Source organism: Bactrocera neohumeralis, chromosome 2, assembly GCF_024586455.1.
Source record: "Bactrocera neohumeralis isolate Rockhampton chromosome 2, APGP_CSIRO_Bneo_wtdbg2-racon-allhic-juicebox.fasta_v2, whole genome shotgun sequence".
Taxonomy (NCBI): domain Eukaryota; kingdom Metazoa; phylum Arthropoda; class Insecta; order Diptera; family Tephritidae; genus Bactrocera; species Bactrocera neohumeralis.
This window is the reverse complement of record NC_065919.1, coordinates 16,769,185-16,795,942: the sequence shown is the minus strand read 5'-3', so window position 1 is coordinate 16,795,942 and position 26,758 is coordinate 16,769,185. Positions and strand designations below refer to the sequence as shown.

Below are 26,758 nucleotides of genomic sequence, written 5' to 3'. Positions count from 1 at the left end.
CATGAAAAATTAGAAAATTTTAAATTGTAGGCACTAATGTGTGTGACTTCATGGTCGGATTGATTAGCAAGCATTTCTGTAGAGATTTGAAAGTTGCTTTAGCTGTTATTGTTTCTGTTCTGGATATGTAGACGCGTTTGTTTGGTATTGTTGTTGTAACATCATACACATTTTTCAACACAGCTTTTGGTTAAGACGCAGTGCCGACAGACCTTGGCATAAAATCAACCCAAGTCATGAAGGCCTGGCTTACAAAGCCAGGTTTTCATTTTCAGTTTTTTTTGACGCAATTATTTTTGATTCCAATATACATATATTCTCAAATTGGCGCGATAATTATTTCGTTTAACTCTTCTTCTTCTAGTATTTTCTTTTGTCATCGTTTCCCTCATTGTTAGGCTGCATTAAGATCATGTGTCATTATTTGTAAGATCAAGGAAAAGTTTTTCTATAAATTTTTAATTGGATAAATGTTTAAACCTCTCAGAATTCATGATAGATTTTGAGAAAACTTTCTGTAAGATTACTTTCACTTTGTAATATCGTACATTCTAAGCACGTATTTATTTTTGTTATATGTCTTTAACATTCAAAAAACTTATTATTCTATTTTCTTTCCTGTAGATTATTGAACAAAAATCGCAAATATATTGAAACACATGTGGATAGTCACGATAATGTATGGCAACCATACGATCTAGAAGACTTGATCGAAACCGAACCCATTTACGGTCATCGCTCACTGTTCCCGATGCATTCAGCACTCAGATTGTACGATGAGAAATTCGATCGCATACACTCGTTGGGCGTACACTGTCAGGAGTTGCATCGCTTGTGTCAGTTGTGAGTGGAAAACGCAAGCCATTTTTTGAAAAGTGAAATTTAAATTGAATTTATCGTATTTTTTCAGTGATGGCCCCATACAAACGCTCACTTGTCAGCTATGTAATCAAAATTTGGAGAATATCGTACAACTACGCATACATTTGCTCTCTCAGCTGCATCGTGATCGTGAGCATCAGATACGTTTCAAAATGCCACGTTAACTTTTTCGGCTATTGGTAGTGGTAGTTCGTATAAACTACCCGCAAACGCTATTTTCCACACGCAATAAACGAATAACGTTATTTTCCACACGCCATAAACGAACTATATTCGTTTATTTAAAGGTGTTAGTATTTCTAAGTTAGTTTTTAAGTTTTCTACTTCCTATATATGACATGGTACATACCCGAAAGCGAATTTAAAAATATGACCACTTACATACATACATACATACACAGTTTTTTTTGAACATAATGAATTGAATGTCCATTTATTTTGAATTATCATTTTAATTTTTTTTTATTAAAACTTCTCATTAATTTGTAATTTTATTCGTATTAATAAACTTGCTACTCTACATAACATATTTTTATGCATATTTTAATATACAATGTATGTACGCATATGTGTTTGTATGTAATGAAACTTTCTCCGCTACATGCATAATGTGTAATTTTGCATTGCATTCAACGGTTTGCTGCAGAGTCCACACATTTTACTCTTGTAGAGGCCGTAAATTTCCAGATTCAACACATTGGATAAATCGAATTGTATGGTCGCATGCATTTGCGCATTCTCCACGATCAGTATATTATGTTCGGTCAATTCCACGCTGCATACGGTAAAAATTTTACAGTTTATAAAAAAAAATCCAAAAACAAATTTTATGTACGCCAATTAAGAAGAAGAAGTTTACTCACTGAAAATCATAATCGCTCACATCCTCCGGATATCTGTATGGCTTATCGCGCAAATTGATCAACGTCTCATTACTGTTAACCGTTATGTATATGGGCGCATCATCTTGTAGTTTCGTATGATTATCTACCGGCCGGAAAGTGAAGTAATTCTGTCCAATATAAACACGTAAACCGTAATTTGCACTTAAACCATTCTCCGGTGAGGGCAATAAAAATATGGCCATCTCTGGCAACACCGAACAGTCGGCGGCCAATAGTGTTTGACAGTGTTTCGCCACGGTTACTTTGGTGAATTCGCTCAGGTTGATTAGGTAGTCATCGAAGGTGTTAATCATGCCATTTATTACCGAGCAGGAGCCTGCAATTATTATTATTTTTTTTTTGGTGTAGAAAAAGATGAAAGAATTACCAACTGATTTCAAATGTTAAGTAAAGTCAAGAAAAAACGTTAACTTTGGCTGCACCGAAGCTTTATAGCTTCACAACTTATAAAGTTCTTCATACATGGGCTTGATTTTATCGGTCAGCTTGTATGGCATGCTTTAGTAGACGAATCGTACTTAATTGACTACGCGGACGAAATTGCAGCAGTAATTACAGCAAGATACACAGAAGAAACGCGAAGAAAGCTTAATCAGGTCATGATACGGACGCAAACATGGCTCGACTCACACAAACTCCAACTCGTTATAGAAAAAACAGAGCTCATACCTCTCGAAATAAGAATGCAAACGACCTCGGATATCTTTAGGACGCAAAAATCAGTAAATTACCTAGGACTCCATAAGACTGAACCCCAGACTAACCAGCACGCCGCAGGAGAGGCAGCGAAAATCACCTAGCAAATCAGCAGATTAATCGCCAACATCGGAGGCCTCAGCCAAGAAAAGAGGAAGCTCCTAATGTCGACGATAATCAGCGTCTTATTATATGGAGCTGAAATCTGGGCAGATGTGCTTAAAAATGAAAACCGGCGTAAAGTAGTGGCCAGAGTGCACCGCACCGCAGCGCTCAGGGTTGCATCAGCCTACCGAACTGTGTCAGACGATGCAATATTAGTTATAAGCGGTAACGTCCCAATTGACCTTCTGGCATCCGAAAGGAAAAAGCTGTGGGAGCTAAAGAAAACATTCAATCATAACAAGAGCGCCTTGGAACAAATAAAGAAAGATACAATAACAACATGACAACGAAGATGGGATACACACCCAGCTGTTATCCGATCACGGATACTCCAAAAAGTATCTCCACATGGCAACGAGAACGCACCGCCGTAGAAGACTTGGTTGGCCCAATAAACACGAACAATTTAATCAGCGTCACGCTGGCGAGTGAAGCAAACTAGGAGATTATCAAGAAATTCGCAGCAATCTTGCTAAGCAGCAAAAAGCGGGACCTGGACGCAGGTGCGCAGATGTAAAAATTTCAATGAGAAAAATGGAACACCACCCTGAGTAATACAAATGTGGTTCTAGGGTGGGTGACGGTTCCTTAGAGGGGGGTTTTCAGTGACCGCACTGACTGCACTGATGATGATGAAGGCATTTTCCACCCCTTACCCGCAAAAAAAAATGCTATACTAGACCATTATTAACAGCTTCTTGGTGAGAAAAGGACGTGCGCAAAATTTCCAATAAAAATTTTCGTATTTTTCACAATTTGAGAGACTAATTTGTGTATTTACGGACCTACGGACAGACAAAGATATGGTTGAGCAGAAAACAGAAGCTTGCTCATAAGCTACAGGAAAATTGAAGAATATATCGCTCACTAAAGGAGAATGTGAGATTACTTCACAGCCACAGTTGAAGTAGCTTGGTGTAATAGTGGACTCAAGACTTAAATTCACGGAGCACTTGGAAAACACGGCATGTAAAGCAAATAATATCTATAATGCTTTATCTAGAAAGATGGCAAATAGAGGCTGTGTGCGCTCCAGCCGACAATTTTTAATAGTTAAGGTAATGAGATCAGTTCTACTGTATGGGGCTGCAATATGGATACAGGCGCTACACATAAAATCACATGCTAGACCGATTAACGTAATAAGTGATAAGCTCTTTTCGAACCATATCAAAGATATTAGCCGGTATGGCGCCGATAGACATCCAGGGTGACGAGTTCACGGGAATATACAACTTATCAGAGACGTCTACAGCAGCAAACAGAGAGGAGCGAAGCAAAAGCATCACCAGCGACGGCGGCAAACTTCATGCAAAGGACGGAGGACACACTGACAGATTTCGAACAACATGGGGACCTGGATTTCAACCTGACCCACATACTTAGTGGTCATGGGTGCTTTAGAAGCTACCTATACAAAATTTGTTATAACTTTAGTCCATATTGTCCGTCGTGTACAGAGTGCATAGAAGACTATGAACACGTACTCTATCATTGCCCTCGGTTTTTAGGTATAAGGGAAAAGCTGAAAACCACACTTGGAGGCAGTTTTACGGAGGAAAACTTTACATCATTTATGTATGTATGTGCGAGTCCTCTGTAAAATGGAAAGCTGTCGCCGAAACGTCAGCTCTACTTATGATAACATTGAGACATTTACAATAGGTTAGGCTTAAATGTCTTCTTCTCTCCCATGAAGTAGTACTCACTCCATTGGTCCCGTCGGAGAGACATGCGATTTAGCGGAATACAGTTCCGCACTATGCATTAAGCAACCTTTTGTTTTGCAATAACTTACGTTTGAGTCCCGAATCATAGGATATCTCATGTGAGGCATCATATTTGGAGTCCAATTTCTGCAAAAATGGTATATGATAAATACGCCAATGCACACCGTTCACTTCCACCGTCAGCCAGAAATGGTCGTTGGGTGCATGAAGTGAGAAATTAATTTCCTCATCCAAATTAAGACTCTCCACCTTTTTCTCAGACAAGGCTGAGACGAAGTGGTCCAAACGCGTAGACCATAAATCAAACCACGCAGGCATCTAGGGGAGATAATTTTATTAGTACATTAAATAAAATATGTACATATATGTATATAAATACTCATAGACTATAACAAATATTTATAATTATAATAATTATATACTAAAATACTTCAATAAGACATGTGAGGTATAACCGAACTTATTATCGAAAGCGCCGTTTTAAAGTTAAACGGGAAAATATCAATTATGGAGATATCTTAATTGAGACTATTGCTTTTCAAAACTGCAGAAAAAACGCGTTGAACTTTTTTCGTTCACAATATCTGACCGTCAGATCTCTTACTACATAACTAAGCTTTCGTTGAAAGATTGCAATGTTTTCTTACAAAGGCAATTCATAGCGTGGAGTTGCAACAGCAATCAACCCAACCTTTGTCTAATAAAGAATGATCAACTCTACGTAGGATAAAGAGGTCTCTCCATCAACTGTAGTGAGAGTATCAGCAACATATCAAAAGCCCGCAGAGCGTGAAGCATGTCTGGAGGGATTCAATACTCTGTAATATTAATCGATCTCTTTCAAACTTGACAATAGGCGAGCAAACTTCATTGAGGAAGAACATCATTCAACTGAGGAACATACGATAAAAGAAGATCTCATATATACTGAGTGTGTTAATAGATAGAATTTGCGATTTATGTTTGTGGATTTGAAGTTAGTCTTTACCAGGACGTGTGTTCGAAAGAATGGAAAGGCATGATTAAATCAATTAGTCTCCGCATTGTAAATAATATCTCCGTAGACACACCTTTGTCGAAGTTAGCGAAATTGCTGGGATTTAAATTAAACGGCTTAACAAATTTGTGGCAAGCACAAAACGATTCGTCGATCGATGAGTATCTGATCAAACTTTAGGGAGCTTATGGGTAACACAATAGACGTATTTCTGTCGAAGTGAGATTCATCGATTTTAGATCAGCCCGGCGACCTAACCTAACCTTGCCTAATCTAACCTTATATCAATTTAGTTGGAATATTTTTAAAGCTAATAAATATACCATACAATATGTTGAAATAGTGCAATATCTTAAGTTAGGTTATGTGATTAAAAATTGTCAACATTTACACAAATGATGTGCTTTCAAATCACTTACATTATCGAATTTCAAATCCATATCATATTTGGTGATCGATGTGAAGTTCTCAAAATTACTACGCTTACAATATTTCGAGGTGGGTATAGGGCTGAATTTGAGTACTTCCTTCGGACAAAAGTCGGTGTCGGTGAGTGGATTGTCTGAGAGTAAGAAATCGCGCGCATAATCCGAAGGCTGAATGTATATAAAATATTTGTTAAGATTTTCTTCAATGTATCGTTTAACTCCTAAATCAACTTACGCCTGCCCTGCCGGAGAAATGCACTTTTGAAGTATTGTGCGGATTTTCGTTCGTTCTGCTGGCGTTGCCGAATTCCACATCTAGATTGAAGGTATGCGGTCGCTTCGTGAATACGAGTGGTGCATAGGTTGCATTGATTTCTGCCTGAAAGAGTAAATAAATGAAATAAATATGTAGGTTAAGTTCAAGGACTAATAAATCTGTGAAAATAAGTTATAATTAATTTTGGTTCTTGATAATATTCTCCGAAGGAAGTCAAATCTTGGAAAAGATCCGTGTAAAGAGAATCGACACGCACAACCTCTTCGTCGATTTCAAAGCTGCTTTTGACAGCACGAAAAGGAGCTGGTATCCCCGCAAAACTAATACGGCTGTGTAAACTGAAGTTGAGCAAAAGCTCCGTCAGGATCGGGAATAACCTCTCCGAGCCGTTCGATACCAAACGGGGCTTCAGGCAAGGCGACTCCCTTTCGTGTGACTTCTTCAACTTCTGGAGAAAATAATTTGAGCTGCAGAACTAAATAGAGAAGACACCATCTTTTATAAGAGTGTACAGCTGCTGCCGTATGCTGATGATATTGATCTTTATCATTGGTCTCAACAGAATGGATGAGGCAGCGAAGCAAATGGGTTTAGTGTTGAACGAGGGCAAGACGAAATATCTCCAGTCATCAAACAAACAGTCGTCGTACTCGCGACTTGGCTTCCACGTCACTGGTGGCAGTCATAACTTCGAAGTAGTAGATAATTTTGTCTATCTTGGAATCAGTATTAACAGCTTGGAAATTTAACGTGGAATAACTTTGCCCAACAGGTGCCATATCGAACTGAGTGGACAATTGAGAAATAAAGTCCTCTCTCGTTGCACAAAAACCAACCTCTATGAGTCATTCCCGTTATTATTCCCGTCCTGCTATGTGATGCAGAGGCATGGGTGTTGACAACATCTGATGAGTCGACGTTACGAGTTTTCGAGAGAAAAGTTCTGCGAAAGATTTATGGTCCTTTGCGCATTGACCACGGCGAATATCGCATTCGATGGAACGATGAGCTATATGAGATATACGACGACATTGACATACTTGAGCGAATTAAAAGACCTAGCGGCTACGCAGGCCACCCCAATGAAAATGAAACAACAGTCTCGGACCAGAGACCCCCCTTTTGATGACGTCCATTGCAAACGCATTAAGGCTTACGATTTAAGGACATGCACCTGGGATGTCGGGTCCTTTAATTGGGAAGATGCCGATGCGCAGCTGGTTGATGTCCTCGTAAAAATAAGGTCAAACATCACCGCCGTCCAAGAAGTACGATGGACGGGACAAGGACTGAGACGACTCTCAAATGGGTTGAGGCTGATCGACTTTGCCGCAGCCCGAAATATAGTTATCTGTTCAACTAGATTCCAGCGTAGGAAAATTCACCACGCTACCTGGCTGCCTACGGATCGAAAAGCCATCAACCAGATCGATCACGTTGTGATAGACGGGAGAAACGTCTCCAGTGTTTTAGACGTTCGTAAGCTTTGAAGTCCTAACATCGACTCTCAAATTGGCGCAAAGCAGCGAAAAGGAAGAACGACTGGTGCGGTGTTGTACTCGCCTATAGCCGCGTAAGCGTTGTCCACGTCAATAAAAAAGAAGAATGAAGCTACAAAGTTAGAGAGGTCCTTAATCATATATACTATGCATTTGGTAAACTATTGAAAGTTTGGTTGACGAGCTGAGCACGTTTACGCACAGTCTACATTCAAAAGAATCTAAACAGCTGTACTTAGGTGTGAAAACACGAGACAAATCAAAAATGCATTAAATGACTTCTGTAAATAGTACATACACACTCATAAATGAATGCTTAAAAATGAGCTCAATTTGAGGTTAAATATACACCATACGTAAGTGTGGTCAGAGTTAGTTAACATCTTGCCGGTATTGACGGCTATTGAAAGGCGTTACATGGAGAATATTCCCTTTACTTAAATTTATACATTATATATATATTTTATTATTATATATATAGCATATGTATATAAGGTATGTGTGGTTCTTAAAGTCTTCTAAAGAGGTGCTTGAAAAATGGATGTCGATGCGAGAAGTGATTGTTGGAACGACTTAAAAGGAAAGGAGAAATAGAATTTTTTTTTTATGATTCTCGACCTTTCAATTGCGAATTATAGACTCGAAAAGTACTTATGCTTCCAACACAGTCGGATCTACGTAATCGGAGCAGATGCAGAAATATATCCGTGGAAGGATATTCAACTCGGTAGCATTTTTCACAACTGGTTTGGGAATATTTTCTGCCGTTCCAAAATTTCACTTTCTTCTATCACTTTAATCACCGCAGTGTAGCTCACACAAATTGCCATGGTGTCGACTCGTTAGACACGTTAGTTACCACAACAAAACAACAGCGTGGAGGAATGTACAATTGTCTTCTTACAACAGTTTGTTCAATACACCTACATACGTACGTACTTCTCCATACAGCTTGAGCTCCTATCATTGTGGGACTGTGAAATCCTTCAACAGTTCGTTGACTGCTTTTGGGGTAAGGCTTTTGCGTCTATTGTACTCCATCCAAAAGCTCCTACATATACACGCATTTATACTTTGTGATATATAACAACAACACCAACATGTCTAGCACGGCCGACGTCGTGCTGCTAACAACTGCAACTCCATTACCTTGCAAGCCGTTTTCACTCAGTCCGTTGCGTTTGATCGATAGAGCCGTGTTTTTATGGCGTACAATTTCGTTTTGAGATTTTGAAATCTTTTCAAAAACGAATACAAGTGAATGTTTAATTTTTTTAGGCAGCTAAAATTTCAGTTTTTCTTATTTATGCCAGTTGTAAAGAGCGTCGTGAAACTACGGTCTAATTTTGCAGTTGTGTTTGATTAGAATTAAAACGAAATTCACAAATAACACTTTTTAATTTCAAATTTAAATTCTACATATATTCGTTGGTTATAAAATAAAGTAAAAGAGTTTGTTGTTGTCATTGAAAGAAAGCGACAAATCCGGCATTTTTTTAGTCGAATTCAAGCTTGTGTTCAACATGTCTTCGGTAGGTTTCGTGGCGCTTCATTATTTATGTGCATATTCTAAACAGTTTTAGTCTCGTTCAACACAGATTGAATCCAAACGAGTGCAGTACCGCAAGTACTTGGAGCGCGCCGGTGTTATAGACGCACTCAGCAAGGCGCTGATTAAACTCTATGAAGAACAGAATAAACCAGATGATGCCATACGCTTTGTGCGTAAATTTATGTGTGAGTCTTGCCCGGATGATGATCAGTTCGACATGATGAAAGCTGATCTCGATGAAGCCAATAAGACTATAGCACGGCTGGAGCAAGAATTGGAACGTTTGCGCAGTCAAATGTAAGTTCTGACACTACATATAAGTCTACCCTTAACCACACATTTTTTGTTTTATGCGTAAACAGCAAGAAGACACCCGAGGAGATCGCTGAGTTACTGGAGGAGGGCTTCAAGAGTCTGACGGAGGATGAAGAGTACAATAGCTCACTGCTACGCAAATATTTGACGCGTGAAGTGTTGGACGAGTATATGATGACGACAACTGCAGCGCCCACTGAAGCCAATCTTTTCGATTGTATACAATCGGGTACAACACATCACGACTCCAGTTGTGGCGTTTATGCTGCTGATGCCGAATCGTATGATGTCTTCACCAAACTCTTCGATCCGGTTATACGCGACTATCACGGTCAATTGGAAAATGAGAGCGATATACTGCAAAAGGAAACCGATTGGGGTAATGTAGATGAGATTGAAAACTTGGATCCGGAGCGCAAATATATACTGTCGGCAAGAATTCGCACAGCGCGCAATCTGGAAGGCTATCCGTATTTCCCGAAATTGCGTGAGAAACAGTATATTGAAATAGAGGAGAAAGTGCGTTCAGCCGCTGAGGGTTTGGATGGTGAGCTAACTGGCGCTTACTACAGCATGGGCGAGATCGAGCCAGATATTCAACGTGAAATGGTCGCACGCCATATACTGTTCAAACGTGGCGATGAATACTTAACCACTGCAGGTTGTTATCGTTTTTGGCCTACCGGCCGTGGTATATTCCACAATCCGGCTGAAACATTTTTAATTTGGGTTAATGAGGAGGATCATTTGCGTATAATATCGATGGCCAAGTGCGGTGATTTAGGTAATTATTGATATACGCTTAAAAGAAACGTAACCTATATATAAATGACATCTCTTAGGCGACGTCTATAATCGTTTGGTTACGGGCATAACCGAATTGGAGAAGTCACTGCAATTTGCGCGTCATCCGCGCTACGGCAACTTGACAGCCTGCCCCACTAATCTTGGCACTACGCTTCGCGCTTCGGTACATATTCGCTTGCCATTGCTGTCCGCGCAGGAGGATAAGCTCAAGGCCATGGCGGATGAGTTGAGTTTGCAAATACGTGGCACAGGTGGTGAGCATACACAAATAGAGGATGGTGTTATGGATATATCGAATAGACGTCGCTTGGGTTTTAGCGAATTTGAATTGGTCAAATCGCTACAGGAGGGCATAGTCGCATTGATTGCCGCTGAAGAGGAGCTTGAAGCTGGCGGTGGTGAGGATTAAGCGCATTAAAACCCTCTATGAGTTTTTAAAACGTCTATGAGTCTGCTGACAAATTTGAACCATATTTCTGCAGCAACAACAGCAAGTAAAATAAACTTAATTTCACACTATTCTTATTTATAAAATTCTTTAATGTTTTAGCGTAATATTTTCTGTTATCCATTCAAGTTTTAACTATGACTGAATTCGTGAAACTCGCACTAATAAACTCTGAAATCACTTGTTTCTCATAGTGAAGATATTTTTCGACATTTATTAAGTTTGCGGTCCTTACACTGTTGCTGAATGACTGTAACATTTTTGGAACTTATTTTTCTTTACTGGTGTAGACACCGCTTGCGCGGTTATAGCCGGATTAATAACAGCGCGACAGTCGTTTCCTCTTTTCACCATGTCCATCACCACCATGTCACTATCTCCAATTGGAGATTTCAAGCGAAGTCAGGTCTTTTTCCCCCTGTTCTTTCCAACGGAATGGAGGTCTTCCGCTGCTTCCCCCAGCGGGTACTGCATCGAATACTTTCAGAGCAGGAGTGTTTTCGTCCATTCGGACGACATGACAGCTAGCGTAGCCGCTATCTAAATTTGCTGAACTACGTCGTATATTTCATACAGCTCATCGTTCCATGGCTAATGCGCAAAGGACCACAAATTTTCCGCAGCACCTTTCTCTTTAAAGCTCGTAACGTCGCCAAGATAGACGAAGTTATCTACGACTCCGAAGTTATGTCTGCTAACAGTGATGTGGGAGCTAAGTCGTGAGTGCGACGGCTGTTTGGTTGGTGACAGGAGATATTTCGTATTGCCCTCGTTCACTATCAGACCCATTTGCTTCGCTTCCTTATCCATTATGGAGAAAGCGGAACAAACGGAAATCAATATCATCGGCGTACGCCAGCAGCTGTATACTCTCTTTCTCCATTATTCCATATAAATCTAATTCAAACTACTTTTGTCATATGATTCCACTTACCTTCCAGTCACGCGTGTCGATTTTCGATGTACGTTCCAAATTGCCAATAACATTGAACCAGTTGTTTTTGGTTGAGGAATAAACATCCATTGTAATATTCCAACTATGTAAAGCTTCATTAACGTTCAAATTACTCGAGTGCTCCATAGTTAAACTAAATTGTTGACCAATCTTCTCAGCCGTATTTAAGAGATCTTGTTTGCAAATTGAGCCATCGATCTAAGCAAGTAAGATGGTTTAACAAGTTATGTTAGATATAGTATCGCTGAGATCCGGCGATATTGCAGAGTCCTGTTGCTGCTACTCACCTTTGTTGGTTTCTCGTTCTGTACGAGCATTGTAAAGTTTCGATCATAGCCCAAATGTATTGAACTCAACTGGGCCACACCAAAAACATACATCAAGAAATTGATGACCACATTACGTGAGAAGCCACTATGTGAGTAACAGAAGCGATATTTATGTATAAATTAAAATTCATTCATTCACTCCATGACAAACTCACTTTTCCATAAACTCGGACTTAAGCAGCATGCCACGATATTTATTCAGTTCATTAAGATTCGTTTTTATGGACATCGAAATACCCAGATCCTCCGTGTCATACTTGAATAGTTGGAACTGAAATTAAAAAATAATAAAAATAAGATAAATAAATTGCTTTCCCGCAACAAAACTTAATAACTTGCCACATCAACCAGCCGATCCGGATACATGATCTCCTCGAATGGTGCCGTGGCTTTTGTTATTTGGCCACGAGTTGATGTAATCGAACGCGATTTGAATGAGAGCCCACTGGTCATATTCTCTGGACGCTGGAAGGAGTAACGCAGACATTTGCTAGTAATATTCAGATTTAAATCGGTATTGAATGGCACATAAATGAGAAAACCTTGTTCGCGATTAATCTCATGATCCAGATTTAAGAACGGATTGTAACTACGACTGCGGCACGACGCATACGACGAGTAACGCGCATCAATCTCCAGTGCGGACTTCATTACATCATTGGCTTGATGTTGCGTAATGTTGCCACGCAGTGAAGTAAGCACTGTGGTTTGCAGTAAGACGTCTGAAGCGGTACCCAAAACTGTAGGTACTGAATATTTGGCCATGAATGGCCAACGTACCGTTTGCATATTGATGTGACTATCGGCGCGTATAATGAAACTCACGCGGTTAATAACTGCAAAGCGATCGGTGATAAAAAATGAAGATCCATATTAGGTTATAGGCGTACTTACGGTCAGTATAGGTTAGTTTTTGGAAAGTTTTCTGATTTAGGTAATAAGACAACACCGTCTTGCCTTCCATTTGTAGAATGAACTCAAGATGCAGTGGTTTCGACTGTATAATTGGCGCATTCATCGCATGTAGTAACTCCTTGATGTGTTCGAATTTCAGTGGATTCGCAGCATTTTTGAGAAATTTATGGAAAATTGCATCTGGTAGACCGCGTGCCTTGATGTATAACTGTAAATTGCAATAAATTGCAATAAATAATAATAAATATGCATAAGCAGGCCTTTGAATTGTCTCCACCTACCGCCAATTGTCCGGTAAACTTTCCCAGCGCTTCTGTATCGAATTTAAAATAAGCAACTACAGGTAAGTCTGACTTCGAGTCGCCAACCAAAAACGCTTGCAACATTGCACCAATACCGAATTTCGAATCACGATAATCGAATATATAGTTGCCGGTGACCCAGTAGCGTGGTTCGGGCTTTTGTGGTAAATGTCGATGCATATACGAGAGCAGGCGGCGCCTAATAGAGCGTGAGATGACGATTAATGAAAAGTGAGTTAAAAATGAGCCATAGGATATTCATTAAGATATAACTGTTATCTAAATGATTTGAGGAATGCAAGTGAACCAAATTTCTTACTAATAATATAATTTATAAATTTTAGCTTGGTATATTTCTCCAGACTAGATTTTTTTTTAATTTATCCATCAAAATTTAAGGAAGACCATACAGTAATAAAGGATAGAAGTTGAGTTTGGTCGTGAGTTACTATATGAGAATTCTTCGGGCATAGCTCGTTGGGTAATGGCGGGTGGGCAAACATCGATTACACGACCCACTTTTCAACTGGGAAAGAAAGTTCAAAGTAAACATAGAAAAAGATGGTTGGCGTAAGGCTATGTTAGCTACGCGCAACACTATACATCTACATACTGATGGCTCGAAAATGGATGATGCAGTTGGTGCGGGAATATACTGTCCAGAGTTAGGCATAAGGCAATCTTTTCAGTTGCCGGACCACTGCAGTATATTTCAAGCTGAGGTCTTTGCTATTGCGAAAGCCGCGGAGCTGGCGTCTAATGATGGCAATTTCAGAGTCAACATCTACGTAGACAGCCAAACAACAATCAAGGCAGTATCCTTGTATCGCATATCGGCCAGAAGTGCCCTGGGCAGGGAAGCAGTGTAAAGTGTTACCAGAAGTAAGCAACATCACTTCTACAGGTTGCCAGGCCACAAAGCCATCGAGGGCAATAAAATTGTGGGCGAGATTGCCAAGAATGGTGTGCGGCTAACATCTGAAAACGTGATCAACATTGGGAAACCCATGCATTGGCTATACGACGACCTTGACAGAAGCATGGTGAAGAAAATCAAAGCCCGATGGAGCGAGCAAACTGCAAAAGTCATGTGCAAAACGATAGATGGGAAGTACACAGCATTCCTATTGGCGTTCGATAGAAGATGCTATAGGAACATTATAGGAATACTAATTAGTCACTGTCTGGTATTGACACCAGCCCTCAAGATGGAGCTGACAGATCGATAAGACTGCAGGAAATGTCTAGAGCAGGGCACCAGGGAAATGATGGAGTACCTCTTGTGCACTTGTCCCGCATTCGCAAGACTACTTTGTAAGCATCTGGGGTCCTCACAGTATAATGCACTGGAGGAAGTATCGACAGTGAGGCCGCAGAGTCTGTTAAAATTTGCGTCAAGCGCAGGCATCCTAAACGATGACTACTCCTCTTGGACTTTGCATGTGAACTCCATCTGGTATCACAAAGGACCAAACTGGTCTATGCGTGGCTTATTGGCCTACCAGATTAACTTAACCTAACCTATATGACAATTCCAAAATTTCGAGATCTGCTCATATACCAGCACTATAATTTTAAAGGGACCACTTACAGATGTTGATAACAAGGGTACGTTGTTTCGGATATGCTGGTGATGGTTGTACGATAATAATTAATCATATGCGGATCGGTTTCACTTTGTATAATGCGATGAATACTGATAAGACGTGCTGCTGTGGGATTTGAAATTAGCAGGAGCGTAACAGCGGCAACACGTAACTCCAAGCTGGCATTACGCGATTCGAAAATTGGCCAATAGATTTCATAGATCTGTAAAAAGTTGAAAATACTATAACTAGTTTCTTTACTATAAAAAAAAGCCGCTGATTTATACCCGTTCTGCGCGCTCTGTAGCCAGGGAGAGTGTCACCCAAGCGGCCAAAAATTTGATATCCTCATTTTCATTTGGATCGCTTACAATGGGATCCAGATAGTTGGCCACATTACCCACTTGCAGATTGCTCAGACCTTGTAGATATAGCATTTTTTGCTCATAATCGTTGCTATCTGTGCGAAGGATTACACAAACGAACGTTTAAGTAGACATAATGCAATCAACAATCGCATGGCTAACTTACTCAAATAGAGATTGAAATATTTTTGCACATATTCTTCGAATACATCCTTATTGATGCGTCCAGCCATGAAGACGTTATGTACTAGGGTAGCGAAACTCAAAATAGCTGCTTGGTGAACGTCTGGTCTATCAGGTCCTGTAATGAAATTAAGTGTGTTCTGAAGTTATACTGCTCAAAGGCTTTAGCACTTAAACTACTCACCCAATGTCAGAAATACTTCACATTCCTTTACCAAATCGATAGATAGCTCAAATATATGGAAAGGTATGGAAATCAGTAGCTGTACCGCAATAGTAGACTTAAGATCCTTTTCCAACACTAAGTCTCTCGTTAAATATACCGAAGCTTTTGTACCGATACGTGGTATAATCTCATTAAATATATTTCGTATTGTCTCCTGTCGATACGAAGTACCGATATCTACATCTCTATACAGCTTCTTTAAGGAATCATAATCCATTTCTGACAATACTTTTATCAAATCGGAAACGGCAGTATCATAAGGTTCACCAAATTGTAGTTCGGCATCTTCTAGACCTTCCGCAAGTCTATTAAGCATACTGGAAGCTGCGGTTATTAGAGATTCTTGTAATTGTGGATTGCGTCCACCCGTAGGATCGTTAAGTTCGACGGGTAACAGTTCAAGGCCAGACACCTCGGAACACATGGATGTCTCAATGTCTATGGGATTATCGATGGAGGTTTCGTTCAGAAAATTCAGTAAAAGTCTAAAATACACACAAAAATAGGTTTCTGATCTAACAAATATTTCAACGTTGCAGCTTACTCTGAGTTTATATATTGCGCCTCTCCTGTTGACTCAAAAGTGTGTATCAAAGTTGTGCCCTTGACATGCGCCATGCTGAGGAAGTAACCAGTCACCGGATGTGGCAACATGCCATAAATGGCTTCATTACCAATAATGACGTTCTTTTGAAAGTCGAACTCACACGTATTGGAGGGTACATTACTGCGTGTGACGTGAATGGCTTCTGAGAAGGGTGTGCAAGTCTTCAATTCCGGCGTTTTGCGTATGGAAATATAATTAGTCTTATTCGAGACGAAATACTCTGTCGAACATTTGCCATGTATGCCAATCTAAGTTGTAAAGTTCAAGAGTAAATAAATAGAATTAAATTGTTTATTTAATATTTACCTCATCTACGACAAAAGCACCACTAGTCTCCACTTGAAATTGCATTATAGATGCAATGGCACGCTTGAAATTGGTCGACCAAATTGGATCTGCTTCCTTGAAGAAGAGATGTGAGATTGTGCCATCGGGCGTGAGTACGATTTTAAATGGTTTGTAGGGTGGGTACATTTCCTTATTTTGTAGGAACTTTTCACCAGAATTATTCAGTGTTATATCATCGATGACGAGCTGTAAAAGAGAAACAATATTAAATGTTTATAAATCGGCTAGAAACCCGTAGACAGAAAACTTAGAAATTTCCTGTTTTCCCAACTCTCAGCAAAGTTTCTCAATGTACTCATGAAAGAATAGTTTAACGATAGTTGTTAATTACTGAGACCACAGAAATACTAAATGGTATAATGCTAGTCATAAAGCAACGCAAATTTATTTGAATATCTGTCTACAAGACAGCCCAAAGGTGCAACCGTTTTTATGAAGCGTCTGAGGGGGTGACAACACGATATGATTTTTGAAGGTCGTGCTAATAATGTAAATTGTTATTATACATATGCCTCGGGTAAATGATGTTTGAAAAAAATATATTTTGCTGAGTTGGTAGGACTGTATTTAATTAGCATGCCAAAATGGAGCGCGGCCTGTCAACCAGTTTGTCAGGATCTGCTTAAGTCGGTATACCTCAGTAGTGCATTGCGGTTTTTACAATGGATAAAAGTATCGAATAAAGAATTGGTCTCAATTTTTGTTGGAAAAAATTTTGGAAAAGGCTTACGGTGATTTAGTTTTATCAAGAACACAAGCCAACGAGTGGTACAAAGTCTTCGAAGATGGTCGAGAGATCGTTAAACACATACCTCGTTCTGAACGACCTTCGACTTCTCCAACTGATGAAAATATTAAAAAAGTAAAGTCGTCAGACAAGTGTTAGAGAGATGGCAAGAGAGCTCAACATCTCTCGCGAGTCCGTTCGAATGATTTTGGTGGATTTTGCGGGTATGAAACGCGTTCTTGCACGCCTCGTCCCGATAAAGCTGAATTTTTTGTTAAAGAGTACCGTAAAATGGTCTGGTTGGACATGCTTGATCGTGCGAATTTCGATCACACATTCACGGAGAGCATTATAACTGCCGATGAGACATGGGTTTATGAGTTTGACATGCAAACAAGTCAACAATCATCGGAATGGAGAGGAAAAAATGAGCCGAAACCTAAAAAACTACACCAAAGCCGCTCAAAAATCGAGGTGATGCTCATTGTTTTGTTCGATATTCGTGGTTTTGTGCATCGTTCGAAGTCGTTAAGGAACCTTCAAGATTACGACTAATGACAAGCCGGCATCATTTAGTTGACATTCGTTTATGTCTGCCCAAATTTAAAAATATCTGTGCCGTCACTGATATGAACCCATTTACAAACATACATACACTACAACTTGATATATACATATGTATGTGGAAATGCATATATGTACATGTATATTGGATCTTTTAAATATATACTTATACATACATACATACATTTGTACTCTACACTATTTCTCAAATATTGAATGGTGATCCGAGGTAATCAGCTGTTTGTCTGATAAGCTTTTATTTATTACTTCAAGTCGAGCAATCTTCAAAACACATACTCGTAAAAACAGCTAAAGACATTTCTATATACATATGTGTATGTGTTTGTGTGTATGTGGGTATAGTAGCCGGTCATTGTTGACTACAAGAATAGGCATGAAGAAGATATTCACAGATTAATCACAGCCGGCATGTGCGAGTAGCTGATGAGTGGGCATGTGTAAATATTTCCTTTTTTCGCACTACACTCACACACACATAAACACATACATACACATATACACAGGTGGTATATTGGTGTATACATGCTGAAACGTCACATAAATCGTCACGACATATCGCCCAACTGGTGATAGTTCGCGATCGGCTGAGTTGCCACAATCACTACGCTAATGCAATATATATATACAAGCGTAAAACGTCTGAGTAATAGCTGCATGCGAGTGTGTGTGCGGCAGACTTCCCTGCAGTAAATGTGAGAATTTAGTTATGACCAGCACCGGAATGCAAAACGTGGATCTAAGGATTCGCAAAAATATTTTCATAAATATTTCAGGGTCTCTGAATCCATACACTTTATTGCCTATAAAGCAATTTACAGTTTTGTATAGTGGTGGTAAAAATGGGCATCTCAGGTCCCGCAGAAGGAATGTACCTCGTGGTACATAATCCTTGAAATAGGGTTGTGGATGAGGTGAGTTGAGTTGTTGTTGTTGTAACGGGTACCTAATCAACGTTAGTATGGTAAGGACTAGATAAGTTGTTATCGACGTCATCCAACGGTAGGCCCAGGAAACGTGCTGTCTCGACGGGATCGAATCAAAGGGAGAAGGGTGTCAGATATGCAGGGCTAGCAGGGCATGCAAAGAGGTGGCTATTGTCATGCGGGGACTCAGAGTAGGAATTTAACCTGCAACAGTATCCAGAGGAAAGCTGCGCAAGAGTCACTCTTGTTTCTCGCAGCAACTCGAACTCTTCTTCTGCAATGGGTGGTGATTTAACTCCAAATACGCCATTCACTGAAAGGTAATCGGTGAAGGTGTTAATGGTGCCATTGTGAATGGCGGTCAGTGCATGTCTGAAGTTAGTTGCGTCCGAAGTCTGGTCGGCGTATTATTTTATGTATGCTTTCTGCGAGAGCACCGTAGCAGAAATTGCTTGGAGAGGAGTTCATTATGCTTCTTAACTGAGAACATACGGGCTTCACTGTGCAGGTGTTCGATGGGAGACATCAAGAAGCATCTTATCGTAGTCCGAAGTGCAGTGTTCTGACATGTTCGTAGCTTCGTCGTCTGCGTTTCACCGCATTCAGGCGGCTACGGAGTTGAGTACGGGTCGATTGACTTGTATGTTGCTAATAACATTTCTTTGTTTTTTCCTCATGTGCTGACGGCTAGCGACTTGAGAATTTTCTTGCGGCTCTGTACTTTGACAATAATCGCGATCTCGTGAGGAGTGAAGGTTGTCGAAAGTCGCACCTAAAACCTTAGGTTTATTGACAGTTGGAATCTTAACGCCATTGACTGCAATTTTATTGTCAAGTCTCCACTCCTTCGTCCAGTTTGTGAATATAGTCGCTGTGGATTTAGTGCGGATAATGTTAGGTTCCATGCAGCGAGGAAGCGCGAAAAGTCGATGAGATAGCCGTTTACAATTCTTGGCCAATTAGAATGAGGATACTCAAGCAATGAAAGTTTTAATACTGTGTACATTTGTCTGCGCCATCAATGGTTGAATCCACTTTAAGCGCAATATGTAATCTGGGCGTATTTTGCTACCCATGATAAGAAATATGAAAGCCTAGTATCCTACTAGAGACCGGTGAACTCACAAATGAGCTATTACTTTTGAAAACAGTTTTTGGGATTTATCATGCTTTTTAAACTTTGAAAACTTAAAAAATGAAACTTCAATAGTATCGAATATCCAGTTGAACTGATTTGGTAATGTGGAATACTTATATTCTAGGACGATTAGGAAGAAAACTTGATCAAAGACAATGCACTAATGCAAACCTTAAAAGTGATCACGCTTGCAGTGTGTTCTCTAGACATATGTTTCAATGTTTTAAGGAACCACCAACTTGATAGTTCTAAGTAGTAGAAGATATATGTAGCAGCAGAGCTCGTAGCATCTACATTCGACCTTCTCAGCTTATATTTAATTTTTCGGGCACCATTATCTAGAGGTTTCACGAATGCGTTGGTCTCGTTACTGTTATAGCGACAGCTTCAAGTCACGAAGGCATTTCTTGAGTGAATACATTAGGCTGTCTGCAGAGTGTACACTTAAAACCGAGCTATTCGTATTTTACCATTTACGCCACATGCACATTTACGTTCACCCTGCGGGCACCCTTATAGCCTTGACAGACGGCAGCGTTAATCCGGATTAACTGCGCACTTAATCAGATCCAAATTTGTAGTTGACAGACGGCAGCTATGCGAGTTTGAAACTCTCATAAACAGCTCATTGTCCTTTTTATAATATTTTCAATGAAAATTGGTAGAAGATAAACATTACGGTTGTTAGCCGACCAATTTTTACCAAACCATTTTTATTACAGAAACATATCAACACATTATTTTTAAAACTGCATCATAACATAGAAGTTTTATTGATATTATATTGAGAATTTGATAAACAGCTGTCAGGGTTGCTTGTATTTCATTCACAATAGATGAAAATTGGCCATTTTTAACAATGTTGCCAACGAAAATCTCACAAACTCCCTAAAATTTTGAGAGTTATTTTTGGATGCAGCAACGGAGTTAGCTGTGGTAACTCCTGAATTAATCCCGAAAAATGCAATTAATCTGGTTTAACGCTGCCGTCTGTCAATGCTATTAGGCACTGTAATGTTCTCTCTCAACTGCTGAACTCACTAGTATATATTTACCGGTAAAGTGAGTTGCAATGGTTTGACTAGTTACATGTAAAAGTTTCTCTAGAGGGTAGGCGCTTTACTTTTTGCAACGTCTGTGCGCTTAGTTAGTTAAAACAATTAAAAGTGATTACATGTTCGTTCATGGCAGTGAGAACCGCAACCTGCATTCAGGCGACAAGTGTTGGTGAATAACGGTTCGCCGCAGTTCAACACGACGCACTGGAAAGGTCAATTTGTTTGACATCCCCATAAGCAACAACAACAACAATAATGGCCCCCACAAAAAAGCAAGCAAAACCAGTCGTTTGCCAGTATTGAATTTTTGCCTTCATTATTTATTTTATTTTATTTAAATTTTTATTTGTTTTTTTTTTTTCTGTTTTGCTGATGAATTTGATTCGCGGCTTCTTGTTGTAGTTCGGTATTCATTAAATTGGAAATTTCTTATTAAGTGAGAAATAAGAGGTAGAAAAGGCCATTGCCGAAATGAAAATAAAACTAATTACTTTATTTAACAAAAAAAAAAACTTATTCAAATTAAAAGGACTTTGAGACGAGGTGAAATGTAAATGCTTGAAAGACACATGATTAAATTCTATATGCTTTCTAATGCTATATATAGTACATATAAGTAGACAGGTTTGTAGGTGTCTCAGTAGCTTGATAGCGTACTTTCGTACTTTATCACAAGCACTAGCATTTTGTGAAGGTCGTGAAGTCACCGAAACCTTTCCACATGCGAGCCATTCATCCTTCTTTTTCTTGATTAGGAAAGACAGCGCTTACGCGGTTATAGCCGAGTTTACAATTGGAGATTCCAAGCGAAGCCAGGTTATGCTCCACTTTGTTTTTCCAACGGAGTGGAAGTCTTCCACTGCTTCACTCAGTGGGTACTGCGACGAATACTTTCAGAGCTGGAGTGTTTTAGTTCATTCGGACAACATAACCTAGCCGGCGTAGCCACTGTCTTATAATTTGCTGAACTATGACAATGTCATCGTATATCTCTTACAGCTCATCGTTCCATCGAATGCGATATTCGCAAAGGACCATAAATCTTCCACAGAACCTTTCTCTCGAAACTCGTAACGTCGAGTCATCAGATGTTGTCATCTTCCATGCCTCTGCATCATATAGCAGGATGGGAATAATGAGTGAGTTATGGGAATTGGTATTTGTTCGTTGGGAGGACTTTACTACTCAATTGTCTACTGAGTCTGATGCTCAACAGATGCTGGCAAGAGTTATTCAGTGTTGGATTGTGAAGCTGACATTGTTGGTGGTGTTAATACTGGTTCGCCAGACGAAATTATCTACACTCTTATGACTGTCAGGAGACTGTACGTTGCGACGAATGTTTGTTTGATGACAGGAGATATTTCGTCTTGCCGTTCATCGAATCTTGTTTTCTCCAGCAGTAGATTGAAGAAGTCGCACGAAAGGGAGTTACCTTGTCTGAAACCTCTTTTGGTATCGAATGGCTCGGAAATGTCTTTCCCGATCCTGACGGATCTTTTGGTAACATCTCTTTTGCATCGATTCAGAACATATTTATTAATATTTTGGGAATAAAACATACTAATGTTAGACTCGTACCAAAAGACCTAAATTTTTAAAAAAATCAGCGAGTAGAGGACGGATAGGGATGCTAGGCAACACTGAGAACCCAACATTCATCAAACCGAATACCGCTCTAAAAACTAATCGAAAGTAATAAAAGCCAAAATTCGCTAAGGAAATCCCATCCAGGTTTTCTAACAAGTGTATGGAAAATTGACATGCTTATGTTTGCTCAATAGGAACCTATTTTCAAGGCGATAATAAAGATTTGTTTTAAAATATGTGAAAATGTTTTTGTTGTCAACCAGGGTCAAATTTGATACATAATACCTATTTGCGAATTCATAGAAATAATTCTACTGAGTTTTAACTCTAACGAGTTAACCCTCATGAGCTTCGTTATGTAAGCACATATATTTGTTTATCATGCCTTCATCTCGAAAAGATTAAAACGAAGTAGAAAATAGTAATATAAATATAAATATAGTATATTTATTAATTGTGTGAGGTCAAGATGATTAGAATGGCAAACAAATAACTAATTAACTTTCTATGTAATATAATTGTTGACGAGCAGATCAAAAATCAAGGTCATGTTGACAGTTTTCTTCGCTGCACTCCGAATTCCTTTTCACCGGACAAACTTTCAACAAAGTATACTAACGGGTTTTTCAATAAGAGCGCTACAAGAGTTTTTTAAATAAAACAAAAATGGAACATCGATGCCATTATGTATAGAACTCGATTTCTTTTGCATGGCCAGCATGGGTCCGCTTACAGAAGTCCAGACGCTAAACCCAATTTTCGACGGTTTTCGAGCATAAATCGGCCGATACTGCTGCAATTTCACGTTCGATATACGTACGAAGTTCATCAATCGTCAATGGCTTGTTGGCATAAACCATAGACTTGACGTAGCCCCACAAAAAATAGTCTTACGGCGTCAAATCGCACGACCGAGGCGTCCAATTGCCTGGGCCATTTAGTGAGATAACACGTTCACCAAACTTGATTTTTAATAAATCGATTGTGACGTTCGCTTTGTGGCTTGTGATGCCGTCCTGTTGGAACTACATATTGTCCAATTCCACATCGGGTCAAAAATATTCGGTTACCATTGAGCGGTAGTGATTCCCATTAACAGTAACGTGCCGGTCCAGAGGATCATGGAAGAAGTACGGCCCAATGGCGCCGGTGGGCCATAAATCGCATCGAGCCATAATTTTTTCGGGATGCAATGGTGATTTATGGAGTACGTACGAGAAATTAGCCTCATAGTTGAAGATGATTTTTCGATGAAAATCCAGATCATTTTCAAGTTGTTGGTCAGCCCAATTCACGAACATACGATGACTCTGGTGGTCAAGCGGCTACAGTTTTTGCGGCAATTTGATCTTGTGAGGATGTAGGCCAAGATCTTTTCGCAAAATTTGTCACAACGACGTTCCAACGCTTAAGAACGGCGTGTAAAAGACTGATATGGGTCTTCCTCAATTGATGCGCCAGCGGCAGCGATATTCTCAACACTACGGCCACTTCTTTCTCTGACTGTGCCAGTGGATTAAAAATTTTCCATTAGACGCTCAATTGTTGCTCTGACAGAACGATTATGACGACCATAAATTGGACGTAGCGCTCTTAAGGTTGAGGCCGCTGACTCCGAATTTCGGTAGTAAAAATTAATAATTTTGACTAGTTGTTGGATCGTATAGCTTTCCATAATGAAATAACAAACCGTACTGAAGAAAAATGAAGAAAAAATATGTCTATCTGTCTGAATGCGTCCTTATGAAAAAGCCCTGTATTTGAGTGTTATGCATGGCTTGCGAGAAGCTGTTCGCAAAAAGAAACAGTGGTCAGTGGTTTCAATTTCGTTCCGAGTTGTTAGTTTAAGAGTAAAGATTAAGTCTTCCTTTCAAAGACATTAGAGTTATTGTTATGAGGGTTGAACCGTGATTATATCTGCCGAAACTATTGGAGCAATGCTTCAACTTTCTATAAAAGTATTGAAGTGCAAATCACACTGAGTAATCCCGCCAAATACTTTGATCAATGCTTCCCAAAAATATAAACTCAGAGTTGTTAACAGGCTTTTCAAGTACACTGGCTACAGTAGCCTAACGCAAAGCAAAATTTTGTTATAGTATTTCACACAGATATAACGGAAACTGTAAACCAGCAGCCTTGCGCAATGGGGGTATTAGAAACCTGTCAAATGTTAATGCTTTGTTACACACTTACCGCTGCGGCTAAAACATTTGCCGTCTGTCGTTGTAGTGTCAACTTGCCGCGCACAATCCAACCGGAAGTTGGCGGAGCCGGATGTTCATCTTCTTGTGGTGCCTTGGCACCCACTGCCACCGTACCGACGTACTCATACTCGTATTGGCGATTCAAAGCGATGATATGAAAAGCATTCACACTCGCACTGAGCACGGACAGCAATAAGGCTGGCGAAGATATTGAAATTCGAAAGATTATATAAAATGCAGTTTTGAGGCAAAGTATATAAGTATATTTATATTTTCTTTTCTTTTGTAAATTTTTATTTATTTTATTTTTTTCATTTATAAATTGTTATAAATTTGCTTGATCGTTGATGAGATATTATAAACAAAATGTTTAAAGTAAAAATTTATAAAAAAAAATTATTTGAAAAAGAAATAATGAAAATGTGTTTGAACTTTATAAAAGAAAATATTTTTCGCTGCTACATGTTTTAGCTATATGTATAGCAAATATTTATTAAGTTCGTCTATCTGTCTGTATATATGTATGTGAATTAGTCCCAAAGTGTTAGTGCTATCGATTTGAAATTTCGCACACGTTTTTTTCTCCCCAAGCAGCTGCTCACTTGTCAGAATCGTTGATATCGGACAACTAAAGCATATAGCTGTCATACAAACTGAACAATTAAAATCGGGAACTCGTATAGAAAACTTTTTTATTTGACAAGATATATTCACAAAATTTGGCACAGATTATTGTCCACGATAATGCTCTAATCGATGAAAAAATAGTTCAGATTGAACGTCTATAGCGTATAGCTGCCATACAAACTGAACGATCAAAATCAGGTCCGTGTATGGAAACTTTTTTATTTGAAGAGATATCTGCAAAAAATTTGGCACAGATTATTGTCCAAGGCAATGCTTTAATCTCGAAAGAAATTGTTCAGATCGGACCTCTATAGCGTATAGCAGCCATACAAACTGAACGATTAAATTGAGGTCCTCGTAAAGAAAACATTTTTTTATTTGTGAAGGTTACTATAAATAAGTATGAGCCAGTCTGTCTAACAAATAGATAGCGGTTTCCTAGTATTCCAGTATGTAAATTAAAAAAAAAAATTACGTCATCGCTGCGATTAGCAGCTAAAAAAATATACTTAAGTAAGATTAAATCTCGATGCAAATGAAATCAAACAAATTTATTTAAGAATGCGCACACATACAAAGCGTATATGTGTGTAAAGAGATTTTTTACAACTATTTATGTACATATGTATGTGTGCATATATACATATGTATGTATGTATACAAAACGTACAGAGTAAAATTAGGCAGCTGTTACGCCTCATCCCGGTGCTAAGAACTGTGTAATAAAATTTGTATAAATTTCGATTATCTGTTATGTTATGATGCTATGATCCTTTAACTGCACTGTGTTGCACTTTGCACGTTGGCTTTTCTTGTTTAATGTGTGTATTTTTGTTGTTGATTATGTTTACTCTGCGCGCATTTCACTGGTGGTTCACATATTTTGGATCACACAAGCGTTTCATTCAATCTTTGCATATATAAACAAAAATATATATATATATAAATATATATAGTATACTATATATTATATATGTAAGTATGTATATGCGCTGGTTTTATAATTTTTTGGAGCTGATAACGCTAAATACGCTTGTGGTATGCTCGCAGACGGCACAAAATATTCACACACACACACACAGGCGCTTATATAGCAGATTTGTAAGACAAAAGCGGTTTTCATATAACAGTAAATCACTACAAAATCAAACTATTCACTAATATCCGGTTATCAATAAGATTTCGCACATACATACATATATGTATATGTATGTGAGTATATATATCGATTTTAAAAAGCGTACGCACACACACACACGCACTTAGTGCAACCGGAAACACAACGAAATGTCTTTGAAAATTGCCTCAATGTCCTGCTGCCTTGAAACTGTGCTTTACACTTGATGAGTTTCGTACGCGACGCGTTCAAAACCCGTACTAAAGCGC

The 26,758-nt window shown here is 39.1% G+C and overlaps 3 protein-coding genes across 4 annotated transcripts in view; 2 read left to right on the top strand and 1 right to left on the bottom strand.

The window, feature by feature from the left end:
* LOC126751214 (probable ATP-dependent RNA helicase spindle-E) overlaps positions 1-1,411 on the top strand; it is an 11,984-nt gene extending 10,573 nt beyond the window's left edge. Inside the window, exons 17-18 of the mRNA XM_050461274.1 lie at positions 625-843; positions 911-1,411. Of these exons, the coding sequence (XP_050317231.1) occupies positions 625-843; positions 911-1,046 (355 nt within the window). The 3' untranslated portion in view covers positions 1,047-1,411. The remainder of the gene's footprint in view (positions 1-624; positions 844-910) is intronic.
* On the bottom strand, positions 1,315-26,758 carry LOC126751215 (uncharacterized). The gene is made up of 20 exons (XM_050461275.1): positions 26,621-26,758; positions 26,043-26,282; positions 24,735-24,943; positions 16,476-16,703; positions 16,107-16,417; positions 15,521-16,047; positions 15,320-15,454; positions 15,076-15,248; positions 14,794-15,011; positions 13,182-13,401; positions 12,880-13,108; positions 12,325-12,821; positions 12,141-12,256; positions 11,944-12,070; positions 11,636-11,854; positions 6,039-6,182; positions 5,795-5,971; positions 4,447-4,696; positions 1,746-2,103; positions 1,315-1,657 (listed from the first exon to the last, which is right to left on the bottom strand). Exons 2-20 carry the CDS (start codon positions 26,071-26,073, stop codon positions 1,480-1,482), a joined length of 4,347 nt encoding a protein of 1,448 aa, XP_050317232.1. The 5' UTR covers positions 26,074-26,282; positions 26,621-26,758; the 3' UTR covers positions 1,315-1,479.
* LOC126751216 (arginine kinase) lies at positions 8,598-10,903 on the top strand. Of its 2 annotated transcripts, XR_007665862.1 has the most exons (5): positions 8,598-9,111; positions 9,178-9,428; positions 9,494-10,230; positions 10,289-10,747; positions 10,804-10,903. XR_007665862.1 is itself a non-coding variant. In XM_050461276.1 (4 exons), the coding sequence occupies exons 1-4, from the start codon at positions 9,103-9,105 to the stop codon at positions 10,660-10,662; spliced, it is 1,371 nt and encodes a 456-aa protein (XP_050317233.1). In that variant the 5' UTR covers positions 8,598-9,102; the 3' UTR covers positions 10,663-10,903. The 2 variants fall into 2 exon arrangements, 1 of the variants encoding a protein (XP_050317233.1); XM_050461276.1 differs by having other exon boundaries at positions 10,289-10,903.

Coding starts and splice junctions, on each gene's coding strand:
- LOC126751215 (XM_050461275.1), bottom strand. CDS start 26,073: ATGAGGCGTAACAGCTGCCTAATTTTACTCT. Junction 24,944..26,042: donor CAGCTGCCTAATTTTACTCT/GTACGTTTTGTA, acceptor TATCTTCGCCAG/CCTTATTGCTGTCCGTGCTC. Junction 13,109..13,181: donor AGTTTACCGGACAATTGGCG/GTAGGTGGAGAC, acceptor TGCAATTTACAG/TTATACATCAAGGCACGCGG.
- LOC126751216 (XM_050461276.1), top strand. Junction 9,429..9,493: donor GAACGTTTGCGCAGTCAAAT/GTAAGTTCTGAC, acceptor ATGCGTAAACAG/CAAGAAGACACCCGAGGAGA. Junction 10,231..10,288: donor GGCCAAGTGCGGTGATTTAG/GTAATTATTGAT, acceptor GACATCTCTTAG/GCGACGTCTATAATCGTTTG.